This window comes from Hyperolius riggenbachi, chromosome 3 (assembly GCF_040937935.1).
Source record: "Hyperolius riggenbachi isolate aHypRig1 chromosome 3, aHypRig1.pri, whole genome shotgun sequence".
Lineage (NCBI taxonomy): Eukaryota > Metazoa > Chordata > Amphibia > Anura > Hyperoliidae > Hyperolius > Hyperolius riggenbachi.
The window spans coordinates 248042420-248068207 of NC_090648.1; the positions used below are offsets into that span (position 1 = coordinate 248042420).

Consider the following 25788-nt stretch of genomic DNA (forward strand, 5'->3'; position numbering starts at 1 on the left):
GCTTTAGAGTATGCTGCCAAAAAATTGTGACTCCCAGCCACATGAACATAAGAGAGGAAGCAAGGGAGCTCAGCACACAGGCATCCTTTCAGAATAACTTCATGGGAAACAAAAAAATAAATAAATAAATAAAAGTACTTAAAGGGGAGCCTAATTCTTTAGGTGTTTTAAAACTGAGGGGCAGAGAGGTTTTTTTTTTATAATGTTCTTGATGGTCTCCTATGGTGACCCATATGATGGCTGAAGAAAGTAAAATGTACAGGCAAAATTTCCCTTTTGCATCCATAGATTATCCACATCATTATACTTTTAAAAAAAAAACAAAAAAAAAAAAAACAACAAGCCAAAAAAAAAGCCAAAAAAACAACAAGCCCAAAAAAAAAAAAAAAAAAAAAAAAAAAACAACAACAAAAAAAACAAAACACAACAAACACCAACTTCAAATAGTGGCCACATTTTTCTTAGGGAAAGTGGAGCTATACTTAAGTCTGAAACAAAAGAATATGGAAGAAGCCATTCTGACTCCTCAATACAAATTATCCTTCCCTGGCTGAAGTTTTAATGCTCTTTGAGTTGCAAAGTTACTAACCAGCACGGTGGGGTAGTGGTGAGCGCTCTCGCCTTGCAGCACCAGGTCCCTGGTTTGAATCCCAGCCAGGGCACTAACTGCACAGAGTTTGTATGTTCTCCCCGTGTCTGCGTGGGTTTCCTTTGGGCACTCCGGTTTCCCCCCACATCCCAAAAACATACCGATAAGTTTATCGGCTTCCCTCTAAATTGGCCTAGACTACAATGCATACACTACATGATACATACATAGACCTATGACTATAGTAAGGATTAGATTGTGAGCCCCTCTGAGGAACAGTTAAAGGAATACTGTAGGGAGGACGGGGGAAAATGAGTTGAACTTACCCGTGGCTTCTAATGGTCCCCCGCAGACATCCTGTACCCACGCAGCCACTCACCGATGCTCCGGCCCCGCCTCCAGTTCACTTCTGGAATTTCAGACTCTAAAGTCTGAAAACCACCGCTCCTGCGTTGCCGTGTCCTAGCTCGCACTGACGTCACCAGGAGTGTATAGCACAAGCCCAGTATGGTCTGTGCCTGAGCAGTGCGCTCCTGGTGACATCAGCGGGAGCGAGGACACGGCAATGCAGGCACAGTGGTTTTCAGACTTTAAAGTCTGAAATTCCAGAAGTGACCCGGAGGCGGGGCTGGAGCATCAGTGAGTGGCTGCGTGGGTACAGGATGTCTGCGGGGGACCATTAGAAGCCACTGGTAAGTTAAACTCATTTTCCCCCGACCCCTACAGTATCCCTTTAAGTGACAAAACAATATACTCTGTACAACACAGCGGAAGATGTCCGCTCTATATAAATACTAAATAATAATAATAACCAAAACAAGCATGCGGATCAGATGTTCTTACTGCTCGCTAAAACCACCGTTTGCACGCCTGTTGCAGGTGTTTGATGCCATCTACTTAGCCAAAAAGCCATCATTATAGTCAGATAATTGGCATTTTTCAGAACACATTTTAGCCCCCTTATTACTACTCAATTCAAGTATCCTTTAACCTTTTTAGCGGTAACACTGGATCAGACTCGGGGGTTGAAAATCCTTTTTAGCGGTAACCCCGGGCCTGACTCATGGCCGCCAGAAGGTTATTGCAGAGCATAGCCTGCAGTTGGCGTTTCAACTCACCTCCCCCAGGATCCAGCAGCCACTCTCCTTCCTGTCCTCAAAAGCTCTGCATCCCCTGGTGAGATCGCAGTGTCGCCGTGGTGACCTCACTATAGGGTTACAGCACCACCTGGAGGACAGAAGGAAAACTGCAGTGCTGTATCCCAGGAAGGTGAGTAAGTGCAAGGGCTGCTGCCAGCTCTATGGGGGAATCATTTGTTTCTTGATTTTAGGGTCTAAAACCTAATGAAAAAATTTATGAAAATTATAACCCCTTTAGACCCTAAAATTGGCAAGGAATCCTACCACCAGGGAGGTTAATAGCATCAGTAAGTAAATGGAAGAACAATGCTAGCACAGAGCATACCATACAACTATAAAACCTCAAATATTAATGGACTTCAGTTTAAGTTTACTTTGCTTAATCAAAACGTAACGTTGTATGACTGTTGGCCTCACAGATTACAAAAATTACTCTCGATGCTTGCATTTGTGTGAAAAGTAACCCAAAGTATTAATATGGCAAGAGAAACAGGGATGAAATGCAGTGTCCTAACCAACAAATACCCAGTGTTCTCCCCAGAGCCTTTCAGCTGGGCGGAGCGCCCACCTGACCCTGCCCTCCCGCCCGGCTGCCGTTTGCCCTGGTCTGTGGCAGAATTACTGTACTTTCTCCTCTTGAATCATTACAGCGAGCAGAGCAGTAGCTGTGTCTGTGCAGCCAGCTCGCTGTTATTCAGGGAGATATCTCCGCCCTCTTCCCCAGCTCCCTTCGTAGTGTAGAGGGGCGGGGAAAGCTCCTGTGAAGTTGCTCCTGTGAAGTTGCTCCTGTGAAGTTGCTCCTGTGAAGTTACACGCAGGACAGATAAACTTACAACTCGGGATGCCTGGCTTAATTAATTCCACCGGCAAGTCTCCTGTCATAATGGGGGAGGGGGGCTGTCTCGAAGCCGTTGCTGTGTGGTAAATGCTTTTTATATGCAGACAGCATTAGATTAGCTTTACACACTTGTACAGTACTATTCTCACCAATGACTAACTAATGTTTAAACAGATGTGGACAGGAGAGCTGTAACATTGCAGATTTCTGCTGAGAGATTATAAAAAGGTGGCATTTCTGACCTTATTTGTAGAAAATAAAAAAGCAGTTTAGCTGTAATCTTAGCTAAACTTGGAAAATACTTGTGGTTATTGCAGTCTAAACTTGAGAGCACTTTATTCAGCAGCCTCCATGATTGTCCCTCTTAAAGTAAGCGTGTGTGTGCGTGAGTGCGGTGTGCATGTGTTTATGGTGTGTGTGCTTTATCCTGGGCTGTCCATAATCCAGTAGTACCTAGCATATCCCCCCTTCCCCCCAGGCAACCAGTGGTGTGATTCCACACCCTGGGCTCGATTCACAAAAGTGTGATAACTGCTCTCAGAGCAGCTATCACGCGATCTGCCGGCGCCAAGGTTTGCGCGCGTACACCATTACTCCGCATGGTAAAAGGTTTGCATGAAACACGCAGCCGATTGCGCGCAAACCTTCCTTTATCATGGGGAGTAATGGAGTAGGCGCGCAAACCTCGTCGCGCCGGAAGATCACGTTATAGCTGCTCTGAGAGCAGTTATCATACTTTTGTGTATCGACCCCCCAGTGTGACCCTACCCACCCGGCTACTTTTTCATGCCACCCGGCTGGAAAAATATTCTGGGGAGAACACTGAATACCATGTAATGGGTTATTAAGTGTTATATACTCCCCAATGCGGTGCAGCTCGTTTCATAACTCTCCTCCCCACAGGAGGAGATAATCATTGGAGGAGTGTCCCGACACAGGTGGGGTTTTGCTGTTTATGGTGGTGTGGATTTGATGCACTGGAGAGGTGGAGGGCAAATGTTTGCGTACATAGAAAATGCCACATGTAACTTCTGATTACGGTATCTGGCGGTAAGCACGATTTAACTTTTGGACTATCTTTTTGCATTATTTACGGTTCTGCTTAAGTCCGTGTACTAGGTTGTGTTAAATGTTGTGATCCATAGGCGCATCATTTTTTCTATTAAACCTAATGGAGTACTCATCACCTGCACATCTAGCAGACATAAGCAGCAAGTGATTTATGAGAAAATCTGTTTGTGATAACATGCAGATGCACTGTGTGCAAGGAGACAGCAGACTAAAATCAAACAAAATAAAGCAAGCTGCCAGATATTAAAATCGGTCTCCTTGGATACAGAAGTTCTGTGAAGCCAATCTCACCACAAGGACCAAGTTTGGGCCTCCTCCATGTAACTAAGGGAAAAGCAGTGGTGTGGGATTGCTGAAGGAATTGTGCAGTAAAGAGAAGTCAGCCTTAAACATCCATTCTGTAGAATGGTTCCCAAGTCTTTTGCTCAATACCTGACTGCTGCTAGCAAGTACAGTAAATCACCACTGGTCTTCATTACGTTTCACTCACTAGTAAAGTATATACCTGAAGGTAGTTCAGTTGAGTCTTGATTTCTGTCTATTGGACAGCAATCAGGCGTGTGTATGTGTGGCAAACGACTAGACCAGCAACAGAGCAGTCTGCCTGATCCGTCTGGCGAATCAACTCACACGACAGATGGGCTTACATCGTGCAGTAGGCCACGTGTGTACAAGTCGTTTGAGGGAAATGCCCCTGTTTTAAATGCAGCCACATTGTGCAGCGCATAATTTCGCTCGTGAATGCAGTAGGCAAATGAGTTGGTAATTTAGTTGGTTGGTGCGCATAAAATAAAAGTGGTGTAAACGATCTGCCGAGAGGTTGGTAAGGTCATGCAGTTGGTCGTGCACTTGGTTTGATGCATTCACAACACATCGAAATCAAATCCTAAGCGCAAAAAAGTGAACGAACACACACACACACACACACACACACACACACACCATAAAAACAGTTACATTTACCTTTTAAATCATCTTTGCTCAAGTCCTTACTTTGAGTGCTCTTTTCATTGTCTTTGAACAGGATTGCAGGCACAAACGCTTTAAGGTCAATCAAGTTTTCATAGAAGTTGCGAGCATCTTCATCTTCCCATATGCCTCCTTCCAGATCATAATCACCAGGCTTTCCAGGGGTGAATATATCAATGCCAGGTCCATGTTCTTTAAAAGTACATAATGCCACATTAGAGAGTATTACTTAGATGCAATCCAATCAATATTGAGCATTAGGCCTTGATATGCACTCAAACTGTACACACTCTGGGATTCGTAGGTGTAGCATAACAATAATCCACAGTTTACCAATGACTACTGTCAGCAATTTTTTAATCTGAGCGCTAGGAAGGCATGCTGGTCTGTTTGACGTCAGACACTCTTTCACAGGAAGAGCATGGCCATGGGATTCTGATGCAGCCTTGAAAGGGTCATGAGAGAAACAGCTGCTGGTCCGATAACCTAGCCTTCAGCATGCCATACACAAATCTTATTTCTGAACATTTGAAGCAGCTGAACAAAAAAACAAACAAAAAAAAACAAAAACAAAAAAACAACAAAAAAAAAATACTGCTAACACGTTACTAATGTTGCAAAATGGGATGAGTACACCTTTTGCAAGACAACCCAAGGTGAGTTTTTTTTTTAAGGGCATATTCACAGTGGGACGTTGCATTTTAATGCAACGTTAATCACAACGTGTCTGTGTTAAAGAAAACCTGTAGTGAGAAAAACCTCCCCTGGGGGGTTCTCACCTCGGGTGGGGGAAGCCTCCGGATCCTATTGAGGCTTCCCCCATCCTCCTTGGTCTCACGACGGCGGCGAAAATACTCCCGAAACGGCGGGGGATGTAAATAAATATTTACCTCCCAGGCTCCAGTGCAGGCGCAGAATCGGCTCTCCGCCTCGGAGATATAGATATAGCCAATCGCTGTCAGGCTGCTCTACTGCACAGGCGCAAGTCTCCTGCGCAGTAGAGCGGACCTGACGGAGATCGGCTATTTTTGCCTATCTCCATGCGGAGAGCCGCAACAACGCCCCCGCTGGAGCCAGGAAAGGTAAATAAATCAGCATTTATCAGCCTTGTCGAGGGAGGATTCCGGGACACTTCGGGGGAGCCAGCGCTGGACTGCCTGCAGCTACAGCGGAGGGGAAGTCTCACTGGGACCCTGAGGCTTCCCTCTACTGAGGCGAGTACCCCCCAGGGGACTTTTCTTTTGTTACAGGGTCTCTTAAAGAGGTAACGCACTGCACGAAGTGAGTTACCACAAGGCAACATTTTTTAACTTGACTTTAACATCGCGCTGTGACCGGCAGATAGTATTAGCATTGCAGTGCGGTAAGCTGCGTTATAAGACTTTATAATGCGCGACCATAACATCCCACTGTGAATGCGACCTAAAACATTTTTAGCTGGTCAAAGGGTCTTTTAGGCCTTCACAGCTAGTGTGCACTACAGGCCAACAATGAAGAGTTCTCAGTGGTTAAAGGGGAACTGAAGTAAGAGGTATTCGGAGGCTGCCCTATTTATTTCCTTTTAATCAATACCAGTTGCCTGGCAGCCCTGCTGGTCTATTTCTCTGCAGTAGTATCTGAATAACACCAGAAACAAGCATGCAGCTAGTCTGGTCAGATCTGACTTTAAAGTCTGAAACACCTGATCTGCTGCACGTTTGTTCAGGGGCTATGGCTAATAGTATTCGAGGCAGAGGATCAGCAGGGCTGCCAGGCAACTGGTATTGCTTAAAAGGAAATAAACATGGCAGCCTCCATATACCGCTCTCTTCAGTTCCCTTTTAATGTGTGTCCATAGTAATGAGGGACAGATGTAAGAAAACAAATTGGGGTTCCAATGGATACACATTAGCACCCTAAAGCTAAGAAAGTAAAATGTAGATTATAATCAACTACACCCAAACAAAAATGAAGGAAGCTTCAGCCGGAAACCCTTTTCTGTTCCAGAAGATGTTTAAATCACAGCTGCAACGTTATTGTGTTCTAAAGACTGAAGGAGTTTCCTAAACATTTTTATATTTACAGGCAAACCCTCCTACACATGTATGAGAATGGTCTCCCCACAGAGATGGGTACTTGATCCCTCAGGCGAGTTTGGGGCTCGAGTGCCTTAACCACCCTGGCGTTCTGATTAAATCGCCAGGGTGGCTGCGGGAGGGTTTTTTTTAAATAAAAAAAAAACTATTTCATGCAGCCAACTGAAAGTTGGCTGCATGAAAGCCCACTAGAGGGCGCTCCGGAGGCGTTCTTCCGATCGCCTCCGGCGGCCAGAAGTAACACGGAAGGCCGCAGTAAGCGGCCTTCCGTGTTTCGCTTACCTCGTCGCCATGGCGACGAGCGGAGTGACGTCATGGACGTCAGCCGACGTCCTGACGTCAGCCGCCTCCGATCCAGCCCTTAGCGCTGGCCGGAACTGTTTGTTCCGGCTACGCTGGGCTCGGGCGGCTGGGGGGACCCTCTTTCGCCGCTGCACGCGGCGGATCGCCGCGCTGCAGTGGCGATCAGGCAGCACACGCGGCTGGCAAAGTGCCGGCTGCGTGTGCTGCTTTTTATTTGGTGAAAATCGGCCCAGCAGGGCCTGAGCGGCAGCCTCTGGCGGTGTTGGACGAGCTGAGCTCGTCCAGACCGCTCAGCTGGTTAAGCCTAGTACACACTAGCAATTTTGATAGGCCAATCACTGGTCAATATTACCACCTCCGTGTAGTATGACTATTTACCTATCTAATCTGCATAGAATTGAAAATCTGTTTGGCCCTCATACTACATGGAGGTGGTAAAATTGAACAATCATTGGCCAATCAAAATTGCTAGTGTGTACTAGCCTTTACAGACATGTCGCTAGTCTCTTGGTTGCTATAGAGTGGGGATGGAGAACAATGTGGCATGTAAAATGGAGTGGTATGGAACAGGAAGGGTAATGCTACGTACACACATGCGACAACGATCGTTCGTTGAGAACGACGAACGAACTTTTAATTGATGAAAGATCGACCTAAGTAAAGATAGTTTTAAAAGGTGTGTAACGATCTGATCGTTAGAACGAACGTTACATCACGTAAAGCAACTATTGCGCCTGCGCATAAAAATGAGAAGTTTCAGAGAAATAGTGAAATGCGCATGTCAAGCCTAGTACGAACGACCGTTTCCAACGATGTACTACTTTTGCAAACGATCGTCGTTGGTTAAAATCCGCCGAGACAGAACTTTCTTTTGTAACGATTTGGCTCGTTCGTCGTTTGCCTTAATAGTCGGTGGTTAGTTTTTTGTAACGATCGTCGTTGGTAAAGATCGGGGAACGATCGTTACAAACGACTATAGTCGCATGTGTGTACGCACCTCAAGAAGTTAAACCGAAGCCTCGGACGAGATAATCCAGCAGGCCAAATCTCTTGCCAGCACATTGGGGCCGACATACACGTGCTAAATTTTTGGCAGGCCGAGAACCATCTAGAGTGTACATGAAGCTTACTTCTGCCAACAGACACTGTTTTGCAGATGTTAATTAAAAGGCAACTTAAGTGAGAAGAATATGGAGGCTACCATATGTTATTCCCTTTTAAATTAATACCAGTTGCCTGGCAGCCCTGCTGATCTATTTGGCTGCAGTAGATGCTGCATGATTATTTCTGGTGTTATGCAGACACTGCTGCAGCCAAATAGATCAGTAGGGCTGCCAGGCAACTGGTATCGTTTAAAAGAAATTTAATATGGCAGCCTTCACATCCTTTTCACTTCAGTTGTCCTTTAAAGGGAACCTAAACTGAGAGGGAGATGGATGTTTCCTTTTAAATAATACCAGTTGCCTGGCAGTCCTGCTAATCTTTGGTTGCAGTAGTGGCTGAATCACACACCTGAAACAAGTATGCAGCTTATCCAGTCTGACTTCAGTCAGCGCACCTGATCTGCATGCTTGTTGAGGGGGTTGTGGCTAAAACATGATCAGCAGGAGAATCAGGGCTCGTTTCCACTATCGCGAATCTGCATGCGTCCAACGCATGCGGATTCGCACATGTAATGCAAGTGGATGGGCCTGTTTCCACTGTAGCGTTGTTGAGGTGCGTTTTTTTCAACGGTGAAAAAATGCACAAAAGAGCCACAGAATTCGCCTGCGAGTGGAATGCATGCGAATCGGCGCTAATGTATTTAATAGGAAATTTGCATGCTGTTTTTGCATGCGAATTCGCATGAAATCAATGGAAAAGCACACAGGCATTGCCATGGTTAAATTCGCATACATCGTCATCCATGCGAATTTTCGTGCGAATTTACATCTGTATGCGAATTTTGCCGCAGCGATTTCGCAACGCAATAGTGGAAACGAGCCCTCAGGCAACTATTATTTTAAAAGGAAAAATCCATATCCTCAGTTTAGGTTCCCTTTAAGTGTCTTCCTGAAGGTGTGCACAGTCTCCTAAATAGCAAGATAAAACAGCATTGCATGTTAGATCAGTGGGGTTAAAAGGCACCTACTACCACCTCCTTTTAAAGCAGAACTACAGTAAAGGTGCCCATACATCAGGCGACTTGGCGGCTGATCGACCATCCAATTTGATATTATAACTGAATTGGATGAAAATCGTTGCCTCCAAGTGCTTGCTCGACAGACAAAGTGACCAATTTCGGGACAGAAATTAGTTGCTTTGTCTATCACGCATGCAGCAAGATGTCAGGCTGAAGTTGGTTGGTCGGGTGTGCGGCGGTACGGCAGCTATTTCCGAGCGAGCGACAACATGATGAAACTCCCACGTGCCCCCCGTGTGCATTTATACGGTACCTGTCCTGTTGCAGCCTCCGCGCGGTGTCCCGTAACCTCCGGGCGGCTATCCGTACACGCTACTGGCGATTCGATTAAGAGATAAATTTGTCTCTTTGTCGAATCTGCCCATAATCTTTAGGTCTATGAGCACCTTTAAACTTTCCCTCTGCTGCAATAGATTGTTCTTAAAAGTTAAACCAAACATTTAAGTGCCCAAAAGGGTTAAAGTGTAATTGTTGGGCATAAAATCAATTCTTTATTTATTTATTTTTTAATCTGGTAAACCAGTAATAAGAATGCTAACCAGGCAATCCAAAAGTTTACCTGAGGCCCAGTGCACACCAAAACCGCTAGCAGATCCACAAAACGCTACCGGTTTTTGGAGCGGATTTCAGAGTGATTCTAGATATGTTTAGAGAGGTTTTCTAAACATGCCTAGTGGTTTTGGGTGCGTTTTTGTGTAGCAGATTACAAATATTGTTACAGTAAAAGCTGTTACTGAACAGCTTCTGTAACAAAAACGCCTGGCAAACCACTCTGATGTAGCGTTTTTCAGAGCGGTTTGCATTTTTCCTATACTTTACATTGAGGATGAAATGCTTCTGAAAACCGCAAACGTGCAGCAGGAGGCATGTTTGCGGTTTGCTACAAACCTCAAACCGCCGGTGTGCACCAGCCCATTGGAATACATTAGCCAAGCGTTTTTACAAGCGAGGCGGCCGGCGGATTGCATACAAAACCGCTCGGTGTGCACTGGGCCTGACTCTTATTTGGTACACACAAAATTTGGTACGCACAAAGGAAGTTGCAGGGCATGCTGGGTTGTCTTTTTTTGCTTCTCTACTTTCGCCTTAGACTTTAAGAGAACTGCAATCAATATAGGACACAGAGGCACATTCTGCATACTATCACCAGCCTCTGTGTCCTTATAGTGTGCCCCCAGCCACCACCCCCCCCCCCCCCCCCCCCCGTGCTCTGCTGTCACCCCCTTATAAGAACCGCCACGCTAGCAGCCGACTAGAGACAATCTGTGTGACGCTAGCGTGGTGGATTTTATAAGGGGGGGGGGGAACAGCAGAGCATGGGGGGGGGGGGGGGTGGCTGAGGGCACACTAGAAGGACACAGAGGCTGGTGATAGTATGCAGAATGTGCCTCTGTGTCCTATATTGATTGCAGAAACCCACCTAGTGTTCTCCTTAACTAATGCAACCTAATTGGCTGAAGCCTCTTTCCCTCCTGTTTTTCCCTCCCACATCTGTTCTTCTCTGATTGGCCAATATTTCTCATGCTGAGACAACACACTTTCTATAGTGGAGGGTGGGCAATGCATACATAATCAAGCAGAGGAGAGGCAGAGGAGAGTAAGAGGAAATGACATCAGGACTGGCTTCAAAATAACCATAGTTAAAGAGAGTCTGAAGCGAGAATAAATCTCGCTTCAGACCTCATAGATAGCAGAGGCATGTGTGCCCCTGCTAAAACGTCGATATCCTGCGGCTTAACGGGGGTCCCTTCGCCCCCAAATCCCCTCCGTACTGCCGAGGAGCGCTTCCGCATTGGGGCAGGGCTAACCGCCGCAACCCTGCCCCACACGCGTCTGTCAGCGCGTATCTCCGCCTCTCCCCCGCCCCTCTCAGTCTTCCTTCACTGAGAGGGGCGGGGGAGAGGCGGCGATGCGCCGCTGATCGATGCAACTGGAGGCAGGGCTGCAGCCGTTAGCCCTGCCTCCAGGAAGAGAAAATCTGCGACCAAGAAGACGACCAAGGTTTGCGGGGGTGGGTTTGGGGGTGAAGGGACCCCCATTTAGCCGCACGATAGCGGCGTTTTAGCAGAGGCACACATGCCCCTGCTAACTATGAGCTATATATATATATATATATATATATATATATATATATATATATATATATATATATATATATATATATATATATATATATATATATATATATATATATATATATATATATATTTTAGATATTATGGCTGTCAGCTCCTCTTTAGTATGTTTTGTTCCTATTATTTGACCTTAGAGCCTTGTCAGTATGATGACACTGAGTTATCCAGGCTTTTGGTTTCTTTTTATCTCTGATGTCAGAAGATAAAAGGTATCATTTTTATACCAACTACTGTGTGCAAGTAAACTAAAATGTATTTCTATCTTCTTGACTACAAAGCTTTCTGACTGATTTTAATATCCCATTATTATATATTTATACAGTGGGTTAGTACAAGGTACACTAAAGGAGGGTTAACACTGTAGGTAAATGTTTGCAATCTACCTAGAGCTCAAGGAAACCCATTTGAGAATGGCAAGGTGCACATTTTGGACAGAGTAGAAATCTGGTTCACAGGAGGGGTGAAAGGCCCATCCATTGTTTCTGAATGGTTCTTTCGTTTTGTCATAGGTGTATTTAAGAATATTCTTCATTTACTTGAATTGAAGACATTAACGCTGCAGAAACATCATCTATGTGTCCAGCTGAGGCCATCTTAAAGTGTAGCAGGACGTGGTACGATGATAAAAAAAACATTTAACCCTTTGCACACTCTCCCCAAGGTGTTTATAAAGAAGTATATTCAACTTTTTATGCTGCTGGTGTTCATGTTTCTACAATACAGATTGTCCTTTTATATGTATTCTCCGCTCCTGGAAGTCAGAGTAGCACAGGTAGTAGTAACAGATTTACACATTGCCTATAAAGACGTGTACTTATTCTGTCTACCCCGCAAAACAACATTTCCCTTTATTTAAAGCAGAATTAAATTTAAACACAAAAGTCAAATACTTACCTCGGTGGTGTGAAGCATCTGGTGAGTCCAGAAGCTTCCCAGATCATTCACTTTGCCACCATTCCAGAGTTGGGTCCCTCTTTATCTGCTGCTAACTGCACAGGGCATGTGCGATTATACTCTCGGGTGAGTGTCTGAATGCCACTGCAACACCACAAACTATTTAGCAAACCATTCAACAATCCTCTGTTTAAAGAAAAATTAAATTAGCCTCAAGTGGACACCAATTTCCATCTCTCTGGATTAATGTGAGCACAGAAATAATCCTCTAATTATAGATATTCTGAGGTTACTTAGGTGAAGGTTTCAGACTTGCCACCAGTAAACAGCAGTGAATTTTTTATAAGGTCAGATTTGCTGGATTCCTCCAGTTCTGCAATGCTCTCCAACCAAACAAAATACAGCCATTTCTTTAGTTTTAGTTTCAACACATTTTGGCTTGTATCAGTTCTATAGCATACAGCTGATAAGTAAAAAAAAATCCACGTTTCAATATTTAAAATGCCTCACACCATTTTAAAATGTGCTAAAATTAATTTTCTACAGCATCCTTATTGGAAAGATAATGTTATCACGTACCTTCTGGTACAGGCTTGTCTTGAGGAAGTTCTGGCATATTTTCATCCAGCAGGTCAGCAAGAGACTGAGAATTTGCCAATAATTTTTGATAAGATGTTGCAAATTCCTCGAATTGCTTGTGCCTGTCTTCACTCAGCTCCCCCTTGGTATGAAGGATGCGCCTATCTCAGTATAAACACAGATATTTAGACATTTATTTCAATATTACCAAATTAAGTAAAAGTGGTTTAGTTACACAGTCTTTAAAACACTGTAAGGATGTCTGATTTATTTAATTTCCTATCATCCTGATTGTATCTAGAATGGCTTGACTTGGCTTCTTAAAGGGAAAGGCAAGGTTTGCTGGCATTGACTTCAAAAGAAGCTACATTAACCAAAGTGATGTATTCTTTTTTATTTAGTTTGAATTTGTAAGGTGATAATACAACTTTTTTTTCTTCTTTCTATTACTGCTGCAGTAAGCACAGGAATTTACAGTAGTTTGTATGTGGAAGTCTGGGAATCAAGTGTTCTACCTGGCTGCTTTGCATCTTCCTATAAGAGGTCACTGCACAGTGGCATTTCATTACTCTCCTGATTCATTTAAAAAAAATGGAAGTAGTAAACACCAGATTTAAAATGGTACTTAACCACTTAAAGAGAACCCCGAGGTGGGATTTAATTATGTTAGTGGGGCACAGAGGCTGGTTGTGCACACTAACACCAGCCTCCGTTGCCCCATGGTGTGCCTCCACGACCCCCCTGCGCGCCGCTATACCCGCCGCAGTGCTGGGGACACGCAGCGTGTCGCCAGCACAATGTTTACCTATGCGGTGTCAGTCAGCGTCGCTCCCCCGCCTCCTCCGTATCGGCGCTACCCGCCCGCGTCCCTTCCCTCCAATCAGCGGGAGTGAAAGGACGCGGGCGGGTAGTGCCGATACAGAGGAGGCGGGGGAGCGGCGCTAACAGACAGCACATAGGTAAACATTGTGCTGGCGACACGCTGCGTGTCCCCAGCACTGCGGCGGGTATAGCGGCGCGCAGGCGGGTGTTAGTGTGCACAACCAGCCTCTGTGCCCCACTAACATAATTAAATCCCACCTCGGGTTCTCTTTAATGACAAGCTGACTAATAAAAACGTCCAGCTAGAGCCCCTTAATGGCTCCAGGACGTTTTTATAAGTCAGACAGCGCTGCAGTCGATGTGCGCGCATTCACGCGTGCGTGAAAACAGTGGAAAGGGAAAAAAAAAAAAAAACACTTAAGAAAAAAAATATACCTTTATTTCCAAATGCTATATTGTCACCATACTTTGTACTAGAGACATAATCAAAATGTCGTGATAACCAGGACAAATAGCAGATAAAATGTGTGGGTTTTAACCACTTGCCGACCAGTGGCTTTCTGGCTGATCTGTGCTGCGTAGGCTCTCCAGCCCGCAGCACAGATCAGGTTTTAGCCAGGGCGATCAGACTTACCCCCTTTTTTCCCTACTAGGGGGATGTCCTGCTGGGGGGGTCTGATCGCCGCCGGCTCTCTGCGTTTTGCAGGGGGGGCTCTTCAAAGCCCCCCTCCGCAGCGTTTTCGGCGCTCCCTGGCTTCCCGTCCCTCCCTCTCCCTCCATGGCCTGCGCAGGACGGTTATCCGTCCTGCGCATTGAAGGATAGGCTTCAGCCTATCATATGCCGGCGATCCCCGGCCAATCAGAGGCCGGGGATCGCCGATCTGGCTTACGGCGCTGCTGCGCAGCAGCGCCGTATGATGTAAACAGCGGGGATTTCTTCCCCGCGTGTTTACATTTTGCCGGAGAGCCGCGATCGGCGGCTCTCCGGCTGTTCACGGAGACAGCCTCCGTGAATGGACATGGAAAGGCCGCTCGAACGAGTGGCCGTTTCCATGGAAACTTGCAGACGACCAGTTTACGCCAATCGGCGTTAGCTGGTCGTCAAGAGGTTAAGTACAGTAGCAGTGTTTATATTAAAACTACAGGGGATGAAATTGGAGAAAGTGTATTTTCCATTTTTTTCCTTGTTTTTCCCCTTTAAAATGCATAGAAAAAGTAATTACTGAAAACAAATATCAACCTCAAAAAGCCCAATTGGTGGTGAAAAAAACAAGACGTAGATCATTTCATTGTGATCAGTAGGGATTAAGCTATTGGCAAATGAAAGGGATGAGCATTGAAAGGTGAAAATAGCTTGTCCGTTAGGGTAAAAACGCCTTTAGGGTGAAGTGGTTAAAGAGAAAGTGAAGCCCAAAATAAAAAAAAAAAACCCAGATACTTAAGGAGAGGAAGGCTCTGGGTCCTAATGAGCTTTCCCGTTCTCCGCAGGCTCCCCGTTAGCAGTGCACAGCCAACTTAGTCGTGGCTGCTATCTTCCGGGTTGGGGAGACTTCAGCAGCCTTCACAGACACTGGGGCTTCTGAAGACGGGACACTCCATACTGCGCACGCATGAGCGTGCGTGCGCAGTACAGAGCCACCGGTCTTCAGAAGTCCCAGTGCTTCTGAAGATTGCCGAAGTCTCCCCCGGCGGGAGATACAAATGGAGGAGCCTGCTGGAGACCGAGGACACTGGGAGGATAATGGGAAGGACCATTAGGACCCAGGGCCTTCCCTCTCCTTAGGGAAGTATCTTTTTTTATTTTAGGCTTCAGATTCACTTTAAGTGAAAATAAACTGATAAGATAAATAATGTGCCGTATGTATCCTATTGCTAAAAATGACTTATAGATATCCAGCTTTATGTTACGTTAAAAATTTATATTGTTTTGTCTCAGCTCAATGACACAGTATGTCCCTTACCTCGGCAGTTAGACCAAGTGGGTAGGGGACTACGAAGTCAGCAAGGCTGGTTACTGACAGAGAAAAGCTGTCACATGATGTAAATTAGCACTTCCAAGAGGCTTTGAAATAGAAATCAGTGCTTTGAAACTGGTATCTACAGGTTAGCGAGGTAATCATAAACTTATTATAACATAATGTAACATAATTTTTTCCTTTAGGGCCCTTAAATACAGCTTTTTAATTAGGGAAGCCAAAAACGTCTATGTTGCCATATGCTATGATGCCTTTGCAGATGTGCAGAACTCACCTGTTCTGGCGTTCTATGTTTTGCAGTTCTCGGTGGTCTCGTTTCAGGTGTTTTGTCAGAGAAGTGAAGTATTCTTTCAGCAAATTCTGGAAAGGCTGCTGTTTCTCTGGGCTTATGATCTCACTGGGAGGAAAGTTGAGACCAAACTTCTCAGACACGTATTTCACTTTTCTGGGTACCAAACCTGCTATGTCATCACCACAGTGACGGCAGAAGCTGATAACTACTGACACATGAGCATGAGACTCACGATCTGCATTAATAATGTTCTTCAGCTGCTCATAGATTAAGGAGAGGCCTTCTTTGTCTGTGAAGATGCCAATAATAGTCAACTCAGCGATAAAACGCAAATCTGTTCTCAGTTTAGTTATATTTGGGGTTTTCTCCTCTTTGCGAGCCTCAAAATGCTTCTTCCAGACTTGAAGAAGGGACTGAGCAAAATCTGCATATCGCTGGTGAAAGAGGGAACACAGATGTACTGCACAATTAACATCAGAAATTTTCAGTTTTGCTTCCACTATGGAGGCAGCAGCCTCTGCTATATATTTGCTGAGGTTAAGGCCATTGAAATCATGAGATAAAGAATCTCTCTGCTGCTCAGTAATGGTCTTCAGCTTCTTTACAAAGGCAGTATTTTTCTTTAGACTGGAATCCAATCTGCTAAAAAAGTGCTCTTCAGGTCGGTGCTCAGGAGCATTTTGATTCTTGCTGCGTAGTTCTTTCCTGGCCTGGTGTCGCTCCCAGGCTTCTTGGTGCAGCTGATGGGCTTCTTCTTTCTCTCTGTGCAAAAGGTAAACAAAAATGGACAGTTTAAACTTTCTTATCAAGAGGGAACTGTGCAGCACGAAAAGCTAATGTCCAGTAAACAAGTTACATGCAAAGCAGAACTAAAAAAATCCTTAAAAAAAAAAAAGTTTCACTTACCTGGGGGCTTCTGCCAGCCCCCTTCAGCTAACCTGTGCCCACAAAGTCCCCAAACAATCCTCTGTTCCCCCGCTGTATGTGAATCTAGTGAGGGTATCATGCTGGTGCGTGAAGAGATGTAGCGTGACAAAGCAATACACAGTGCCAATGAGAAAAGCGTAGCCAGAGACGGGCCGAGGTCGTTCACGAGAGCAGATTGCTACAGTACAGAAGGGCTAGGCAAAATCGTAATCAAATAACAGGCAGAGTCATACACATAGGCCAGATGTCAGTCGTATTGGAAGGATTCAACAGGAGCGAAGTCAGAGTCAGGCCGAGTCATACACAGATATCAGATGGCAAAAGTACAGAGGGGTTAGGCAGATTTAAGGTCAAAAAGGCAAGCAAAGATCGGTACACAGATCAATATACAATGTTACAAATATATAATACTGACTGACTAGAGTACATATATATCGCGCTGATGCGCAATATATGAAATCTAGCTCTCACAAATTCTCACTAACTAAGGGCCAAGAACCAGCGAACTGATTAGTATCAAGGCCAATGAGCAAGTGAACACTCTTGGCCTTAAGTACCCAAGAGGCAAATCAAAAGCCCACCCCCAAAATTAACAGCACCTCCTGCAAAAGGGTGTCAGACCCGCCTCCTCAGCCTATAAAGGCTGCTCTGCCCCGCGCGCGTCGGTCTAGACGTACTGCGCATGCGCCCACGCTGAACCACCGCCGCAGGGGTGCTGGGGATGCCACTGGAGGACAGCAGAGCGGGAGTCCCACTCCGCAAGAGAGTACCGCCGGAGATGCAGCAGGAAGGTAAGAATATTACAGAGGGTAAATTCATTAGGGATCCTGGATCCCCGGTGACTGACAGTAGGAGCTGAGAGAGTAGCAGCTTGAGTATACTTTTGCAAGCTCACATACTCCAGTAACCTACTCCCACTTGTTGTATTTATGAATGTGTCAATTGTATGTCAGTTTATTAGATGAGCAACAATTTTCCAAATCAAGGATTAATTAGGATTGTCGGGATTTAGCATTTTGGTTTGATATTGATCCCTATTTTGTGTTTCCCATTTGTAAAAATGTGTACAAAAGTATTTTAATTTTCATAGTTTTCCATCATGGTGCCCCTTTAAGGGGAGTCCGAATATACATTACAAAAAAATAGTTTCTTGCAGCAGAAATAGCTAAAGAAAAAGAACAATTTATATCTTACTTTAACTGAATTGCAGCTTCTTCTTGATCATCAGTCTTTTTCTTCTCATCATCTTGCACTTGCTTTTCCTCAGTTTTCCCTGCATCCTCCTCCTTTTTCCTGCTGTCTTTGTCCTCTTTCTTACGCCTGTCATCATCGGTTTTCTTTTTCTTCTCCTCGCTGACTTTTGACTGTTCCCTTTTACAACTCAACTTCATCTCATCCTTGGCTCGTTCTCTGCTGCCCGTTGCCCTCTTTTCACTACAATCTCTTGCCTCTCTCTCCTCCATGCTTGAAGGCTTTTTGCGCTCAGCTGGCATTATCTATCCAACCCAGACCTGAAACGTATAACAAATACATGAAAATTATTAGTTGAGACACCAACACACAGGTTGCTATGAGATATGCCACAATATCCTCACCACTGTTTTGATAACTGAGCCTCAATGCTGGACAATGCCTGCATATAAAGACACTTAAATAGACCAATACAGCAACATTAATTGGCATTTCTTGATTGATAAAAAAAAACCACAATGACCTAGAAGTAAACATCTATATAGGCTTATAACAGTGCGTTTATACATGGTGCTACTTCACAAACACAACAGTTATCAAAAGAGTTTTGTCAAAGGAGTAGGCCCAGTTCACATTGACAGTTTAAACCTAACGCCAATAAAACACCACTCTATCCTGTACATGTAACCAAATGGGAGCATTAAATCTGGTGGTTGTATTCAGCAGTTGAACAAAGTCAACTGAGTGCATGTTGAAAGCATGTCCAACTCCCTGTGAGATGTCTATCGACATGTGACCACAGTAAAGCCTCCAAGACATGAAAACTTGCTGCTGGACCTTTGAGAAGTAACAATAGTTGTTGGCACGCTTATACAAGTTATTATTTGAACTCACTATGTACCATATATTTTACGACAAACAAAAACTGCAAATTTCTTAGAGCAGAGAGTAAATTTTGACAATTGTTCTACGTTAACCTCCCTGGCCTATCACTTCCAATGAAACTCAATACATTAAAACAGCAAAAGACTATGCATTTATTATCTTTACCATGGACTCTGACCCCCGTCAGGTGTACATTGAAAAATGGCTGGTCGGCGCATGGTGAAACCAAAAGACGGCTAACCCTGCACCCGCTGAAACTCCTGGGTGGCGTTGATGCTATTATGTATCCTGACCATTTTTTGCCCAGGGCATACACATCCTGCGGTCTCAAGCACTTTGGATTGCCGATAGCTGCTTACAATTGCATGTACTATTACTTTTAAAGCATTTATGGAGGGCTCACACAGCACAATGCCACAAATAGTCTTACTGCATGAGCTTGCTTGTGAATACGTCCATCTTTCTGCATCAACAAAACATTCCGCAAACTATTGTGCTTTCAGTCATTTATACTAACTCTTCCTTCATTGATGGCATCTCAACTTGAGTATCTTTAAGGACACCTTAAGGCAAGAGGAATATGGAGGCTGCCATATTTGTTTCCTTTTAACCAATACCAGTTGCCTGGCAGTCCTGCTGATCTCTTTGGCAGTAGTAGCGTCTTAATCACAAACCTGAAACAAACATGTGGCAAATCCAGTCAGACTTCAGTCAGAAACACCTGATCTAAAAGCTTGTTCAGAGTCTATGGCTAAATGTATTATGCCTGGTACACAACATGCAATTTCCCGTCAGATGGGTCAAATCATGTGTTTGACAAGTTTGATCTGATCATTTTTCTGATCGATTTTGTATATAAGTGATCAGAAACGTCAGGAAATCAGATCGGACCCGTTTGAAATTATCAATTCAACCCGTTTGACGGGAAATTGCATGGTGTGTACCAGGCATTAGAGGCAGAGGATAAGCAGCACGGAGAGGCAATCTGCACTGTTTAAAAGGAGGTAAATGTCAGCCTCCATATTCCTCACACTTTTAGGTGTGCTGTAAAGTAATCCTGCAAGGGAAAGAATAGTGCACCCGAGTGGCCTGCGCAGTAGAGCGGCCCCAATCGGGCTTGGCTATTTCCGCCGGAACCCGAGGGGAAGCTTGTAGTGCATGTGGGGTAATTAACACCAGTGGTGCTCATCCAGATTCCGGATATCCGGGTAACCCGGATATCCGACCTTTTTTCAGCTATCGGATTCGGATTCCGGATTTTTTTTCAAATCCGGATACCAATCTGTGGATATTTGGTCACATACCCCGGATATCCGGATCTGAATACTGTAACTAAGGAGATGACATCATTGAGCCAATCAGAGGGCTCCCAGCAGAAGCGCTAGCAACCAATCACAGAAGGGAACCTTGGCCAGCCCCACCTGACCTCATTGAGCCACTCAGAGGGCTCCCAGCCTAATCCCTGGCACCCAATCACAGAAGGGAACCCTGGCCAGCCACTCTGTGGGTGCCATGATGAGAAATCTTGTCCTGTGTGACTGCTCAGTCACTGAGAAACATGCTGCAGTGCTGCTGGCCTAGCAGTGCTGTATACAGTGATAAACCTAAAGCTGTTCAGTGATTAACCCCTTCACTATTGTTGTATTGTTAATTAGCTTGATTTCATTGTGTGACAGAGTGTGTGCTGTGCTTCAGGGCTGCTGCAGCTGCTATGTGTCTGTGTGTGTGTGTGCTGTGCACAGACCAGGTCAGCTGCTGCCTGCTGGCCAGCTATTAGCCTTAGCTAGCTACAGTATAGGTTAGGGATAATAGGGAATAGGATTACTGTGTTATTGTGTAGTTAGTACTGTAGTACTGCAGTCAGTGCTAGTAGTTGTTAGAGTAGTAGTACTACTGTGTTAGCTTACTACAGAACTGCTGTGCTGCTGAGCAGTGCCAGTATGACAGTTAGTGTCTTCTCCTCTGCTGTCTGACTGTCACTCGGCACGTGGCACTTGGCACACGGCCCTTGGAACGTGTCACTTGGCACGTGTCACATGACAATTGGCACCTGTCACTTGGCCAAGTGCCGTGTGACACGTGCCGCGGGCCACATGCCAAGGGCCACGTCCGGCATTCTCCTGGCACACGTTACACCTGCTGCTGCTGCATTGCCCTGCTCCTGCTGCTTGTGCAGCTCCCACCGCCAGGGTGCCACAGGCCACTGATACCACCTATATTTAACCCAAAACACAATTGCTGCATAATTTTTTGGAGGTGTCTGGGGTGAAAACTTTGTTGTTGGACTTTGGACACAATGGCCTCAATTCACTAAGCTTTATCAAACACTTTATCAAACGTTTGATAATTTACCTCATAAGTAAAATCTAATTTTGAATTCACTAAGATGTTATAGATTTATTGATCGTTTTATTGTTAAATATATAACACCATAATGAATTCAAAAGTAGATTTTACCCATGAGGTAAATTATCAAACGTTCGATAAAGTGTTTGGTAAAGCTTAGTGAATTGAGGCCTATGTGGGCTACACAACTGCTGTCTGGAACCTAGGCCTGATGTTACTGGATAGCCATTTTTTTTTGGGGGGGGGGGGGGGGGTGTTTAACCACTTCCCGACCGCCTAACGCACAGAGGCGGCCGGGAAGTGGACCCCGCAAGGACCGCCGTATAGACGAGAGGCGGCGGTCCTTGTAAGGGCATGGGCGGAGCGACCGCGTCATCCGTGACGCGATCCTCCGCCGGCGCCTCTCTCCGATCACCAGCCGCAACATCCCTCCGGCCATACGGAAGCGCCGGTGGGATGTTAACCCCGCGATCGCCGCATACAAAGTGTATAATACACTTTGTAATGTTTACAAAGTGTATTATACAGGCTGCCTCCTGCCCTGGTGGTCCCAATGTCCGAGGGACCACCAGGACAGGCTGCAGCCACCCTATGTCGCACCCAAGCACACTGATTTCTCCCCCCCCCCTGCCCTAGATCGCCTACAGCACCCCTCAGACCCCCCCTGGCCACCCCCCAGGCCCCTGTTTGCACCCAATCACCCCCCTAATCACCCATCAATCACTCCGTCACTATCTGTAAACGCTATTTTTTTTATCCCCCCCTGCCCCCTGCCCCCTCCTGATCACCCCCCCACCCCTCAGATTCTCCCCAGACCCCCCCCCCCCCCCTCCCTGTGTACTGTATGCATCTATCCCCCTGATCACCTGTCAATCACCCATCAAATCACCCCCTGTCACTGCCACCCATCAATCAGCCCCTAACCTGCCCCTTGCGGGCAATCTGATCACCCACCCACACCAATAGATCGCCCGCAGATCCGACGTCAGATCACCTCCCAAGTGCAGTGTTTACATCTGTTATCTACCCTAAACACCCACTAATTACCCATCAATCACCCCCTGTCACTGCTACCTATCAGATTAGACCCCTATCTGCCCCTAGGGCACTCAATCACCCGCCCACACCCTCAGAATGCCCTCAGGCCCCAATCACCTCGCCAGTGCATTGCTTGCATCTATTCCCCCTTCGAATCACACCTTGAGACACCCATCAATCACCTCCAGTCACCCCCTAGCACACCTACCCATCAGATCAGGCCCTAATTTGCCCCGTGTGGGCTCCTGATCACTCGGCCAAACCATCAGATCCCCCACAGACCCCCTTCCGATCACCTCCCCAGTGCATTGATTGCATCTATTTTCCCCTCTAACCACCCCCTGAGACACCCATCAATCACCTCCTGTCACCCCCCTAGCACTCCTATCCATCAGATCAGGCCCAATACAACCTGTCATCTAAAAGGCCACTCTGCATATGACCGGTTCCACAAAATTCGCCCCCTCATAGACCACCTGTCATCAAAATTTGCAGATGCTTATACCCCTGAACAGTCATTTTTAGACATTTGGTTTCCAGACTACTCACGGTTTTGGGCCCGTAAAATGCCAGGGCGGTATAGGAACCCCACAAACTGACCCCATTTTAGAAAAAAGACACCCCAATGTATTCTGTTAGGTGTATGACGAGTTCATAGAAAATTTTATTTTTTGTCAAAAGTTAGCGGAAATTGATTTTTTTTTTTTTTCACAAAGTGTCATTTTTCACTAACTTGTGACAAAAAATAAAATCTTCTATGAACTCGCCATACACCTAACGGAATACCTTGGGGTGTCTTCTTTCTAAAATGGGGTCACTTGTGGGGTTCCTATACTGCCCTGGCATTTTAGGGGCCCTAAACCGTGAGAAGTAGTCTAGAAAACAAATGCCTCAAAATGACCTGTGATTAGGACGTTGGGCCCCTTAGCGCACCTAGGCTGCAAAAAAGTGTCACACGTGGTATCGCCGTACTCAGGAGAAGTAGTATAATGTGTTTTGTGGTGTATTTTTACACATACCCATGCTGAGTGGGAGAAAGATCTCTGTAAATGGACAATTGTGTGTAAAAAAAAAAATCAAACAATTGTCATTTACAGAGATATATTTCTCCCACCCAGCATGGGTATGTGTAAAAATACACCCCAAAACACATTATACTACTTCTCCTGAGTACGGTGGTACCACATATGTGGCACTTTTTTACACCCTAAGTACGCTAAGGGGCCCAAAGTCCAATGAGTACCTTTAGGATTTCACAGGTCATTTTGCGACATTTGGTTTCAAGACTACTCCTCACGGTTTAGGGCCCCTAAAATGCCAGGGCAGTATAGGAACCCCACAAATGACCCCATTCTAGAAAGAAGACACCCCAAGGTATTCCGTTAGGAGTATGGTGAGTTCATAGAAGATTTTATTTTTTGTCACAAGTTAGCGGAAAATGACACTTTGTGAAAAAAAACAATTAAAATCAATTTCCGCTAACTTGTGACAAAAAAAAAAAAACTTCTATGAACTCACCATACTCCTAACGGAATACCTTGGGGTGTCTTCTTTCTAAAATGGGGTCATTAGTGGGGTTCCTATACTGCCCTGGCATTTTAGGGGCCTTAAACCGTGATGAGTAGTCTTGAAACAAAAATGACCTGTGAAATCCTAAAGGTACTCATTGGACTTTGGGCCCCTTAGCGCAGTTAGGGTGCAAAAAAGTGCCACACATGTGGTATCACCGTACTCAGGAGAAGTAGTATAATGGGTTTTGGAGTGTATTTTTACACATACCCATGCTGAGTGGGAGAAAGATCTCTGTAAATGGACAATTGTGTGTAAAAAAAATTAAAAAATTGTCATTTACAGAGATATTTCTCCCACCCAGCATCGGTATGTGTAAAAATACACCCCAAAACACATTATACTACTTCTCCTGAGTACGGCAATACCACGTGTGGCACTTTTTTGCAGCCTAACTGCGCTAAGGGGCCCAAAGTCCAATGAGCACCTTTAGGCTTTACAGGGGTGCTTACAAATTAGCACCCCCCAAAATGCGAGGACAGTAAACACACCCCACAAATGACCCCATTTTGGAAAGTAGACACTTCAAGGTATTCAGAGAGGGGCATGGTGAGTCCGTGGCAGATTTCATTTTTTTTTGTCGCAAGTTAGAAGAAATGGAAACTTTTTTTTTTGTCACAAAGTGTCATTTTCCGCTTACTTGTGACAAAAATTAATATCTTCTATGAACTCACTATGCCTCTCAGTGAATACTTTGGGATGTCTTCTTTCCAAAATGGGGTCATTTGGGGGGTATTTATACTATCCTGGAATTCTAGCCCCTCATGAAACATGTCAGAAAAGTCATAGATGCTTGAAAATGGGAAAATTTACTTTTTGCACCATAGTTTGTAAACGCTATAACTTTTACCCAAACCAATAAATATATACTGAATGGTTTTTTTTTTTAATCAAAAACATGTTTGTCCACATTTTTCGCGCTGCATGTATACAGAAATTTTACTTTATTTGAAAAATGTCAGCACAGAAAGTTATCTTTGCCAAAATTCATGTCTTTTTTGATGAATATAATTAAAAAAAAAAAAATCGCAGGACCCATCAAATAGCACCAAAAGAAAGCTTTATTAGTGACAAGAAAAGGAGCCAAAATTCATTTAGGTGGTAGGTTGTATGAGCGAGCAATAAACCGTGAAAGCTGCAGTGGTCTGAATGGGAAAAAAGTGGCCGGTCCTTAAGGGGGGGTAAAGCCCTAGGTCCTCAAGTGGTTAAGTCCCCACATCATCACTTAGTGTTTCCCTTTAAAAAAATAAGGATGATACATGCCTCATTTACCCTAAAAAACGTTTTTAAAGCAATTTAAAGGCCACTTCCGGTTTTTCTATCCAGATATCCGAATCCGTCCGGATACCCCAGATACTGTAGTCGGATATCTGATCCGGATCCGGGTCAATCCGGATTTTGAAAAGGGGTATCCGAGCAGCACTGATTAACACCACACATGTGGGTGTGTACATTTAGGTGGCATGTTGTGGTGGCATACACTGGCCTGTTTAATAACACAGCTTTCATACGTTCGCCTGCACATGGTATAGGTTTATGGGTACATGTAAGCATGGTCAGATTGGCTGACCCAGAATTACTATGCAAGAGCTGCCCCGCTCTCTGCCCGTCCACACAACCTGACCGGGATTTGCTTAAATAGGTGTACACCTGTTCCCCGCCACACACATTCAGCTGAAGCTCACTGAGGTGTGTGGGGGCTGCTCCCCATGACATTGTGGAGCGCTCCTACTGGCCTGACCAATGTGGTTTGAAGAAGCCAGTGTGCATGCTGAATAAGCTGGCTAAGTTCCTGGTTCATGAGCCAGAAACTCTGAGAAAACACAGACAGTCTGTGCATGCAATGGACTCAGCTTTGACAAGCTGCGGTGGACAGCGAGGAGCGACATCTGTGAGGTGAGACAATGGGTATCAGTCATAAAGCATTTCCGCATGCGGAAATGCTTTAAACAGCTGACTTTACCGCAC

General features: G+C 45.1%; 1 protein-coding gene across 4 annotated transcripts in view; it reads right to left on the reverse strand.

Annotated features, from left to right (window-relative positions):
• The window catches only part of LOC137563537 (regulator of nonsense transcripts 2), a 104562-nt gene that overhangs the window by 73274 nt on the left and 5500 nt on the right, over window positions 1–25788 (reverse strand). For all 4 annotated transcript variants that reach the window (XM_068276121.1, XM_068276122.1, XM_068276124.1 and 1 more), the window contains exons 2-5: window positions 17986–18302; window positions 15847–16626; window positions 12775–12935; window positions 4601–4798 (exon numbers count right to left, since the gene is read on the reverse strand). In XM_068276121.1, coding sequence (XP_068132222.1) covers window positions 4601–4798; window positions 12775–12935; window positions 15847–16626; window positions 17986–18284 — 1438 coding nt within the window. In that variant the 5' untranslated portion in view covers window positions 18285–18302. The remainder of the gene's footprint in view (window positions 1–4600; window positions 4799–12774; window positions 12936–15846; window positions 16627–17985; window positions 18303–25788) is intronic.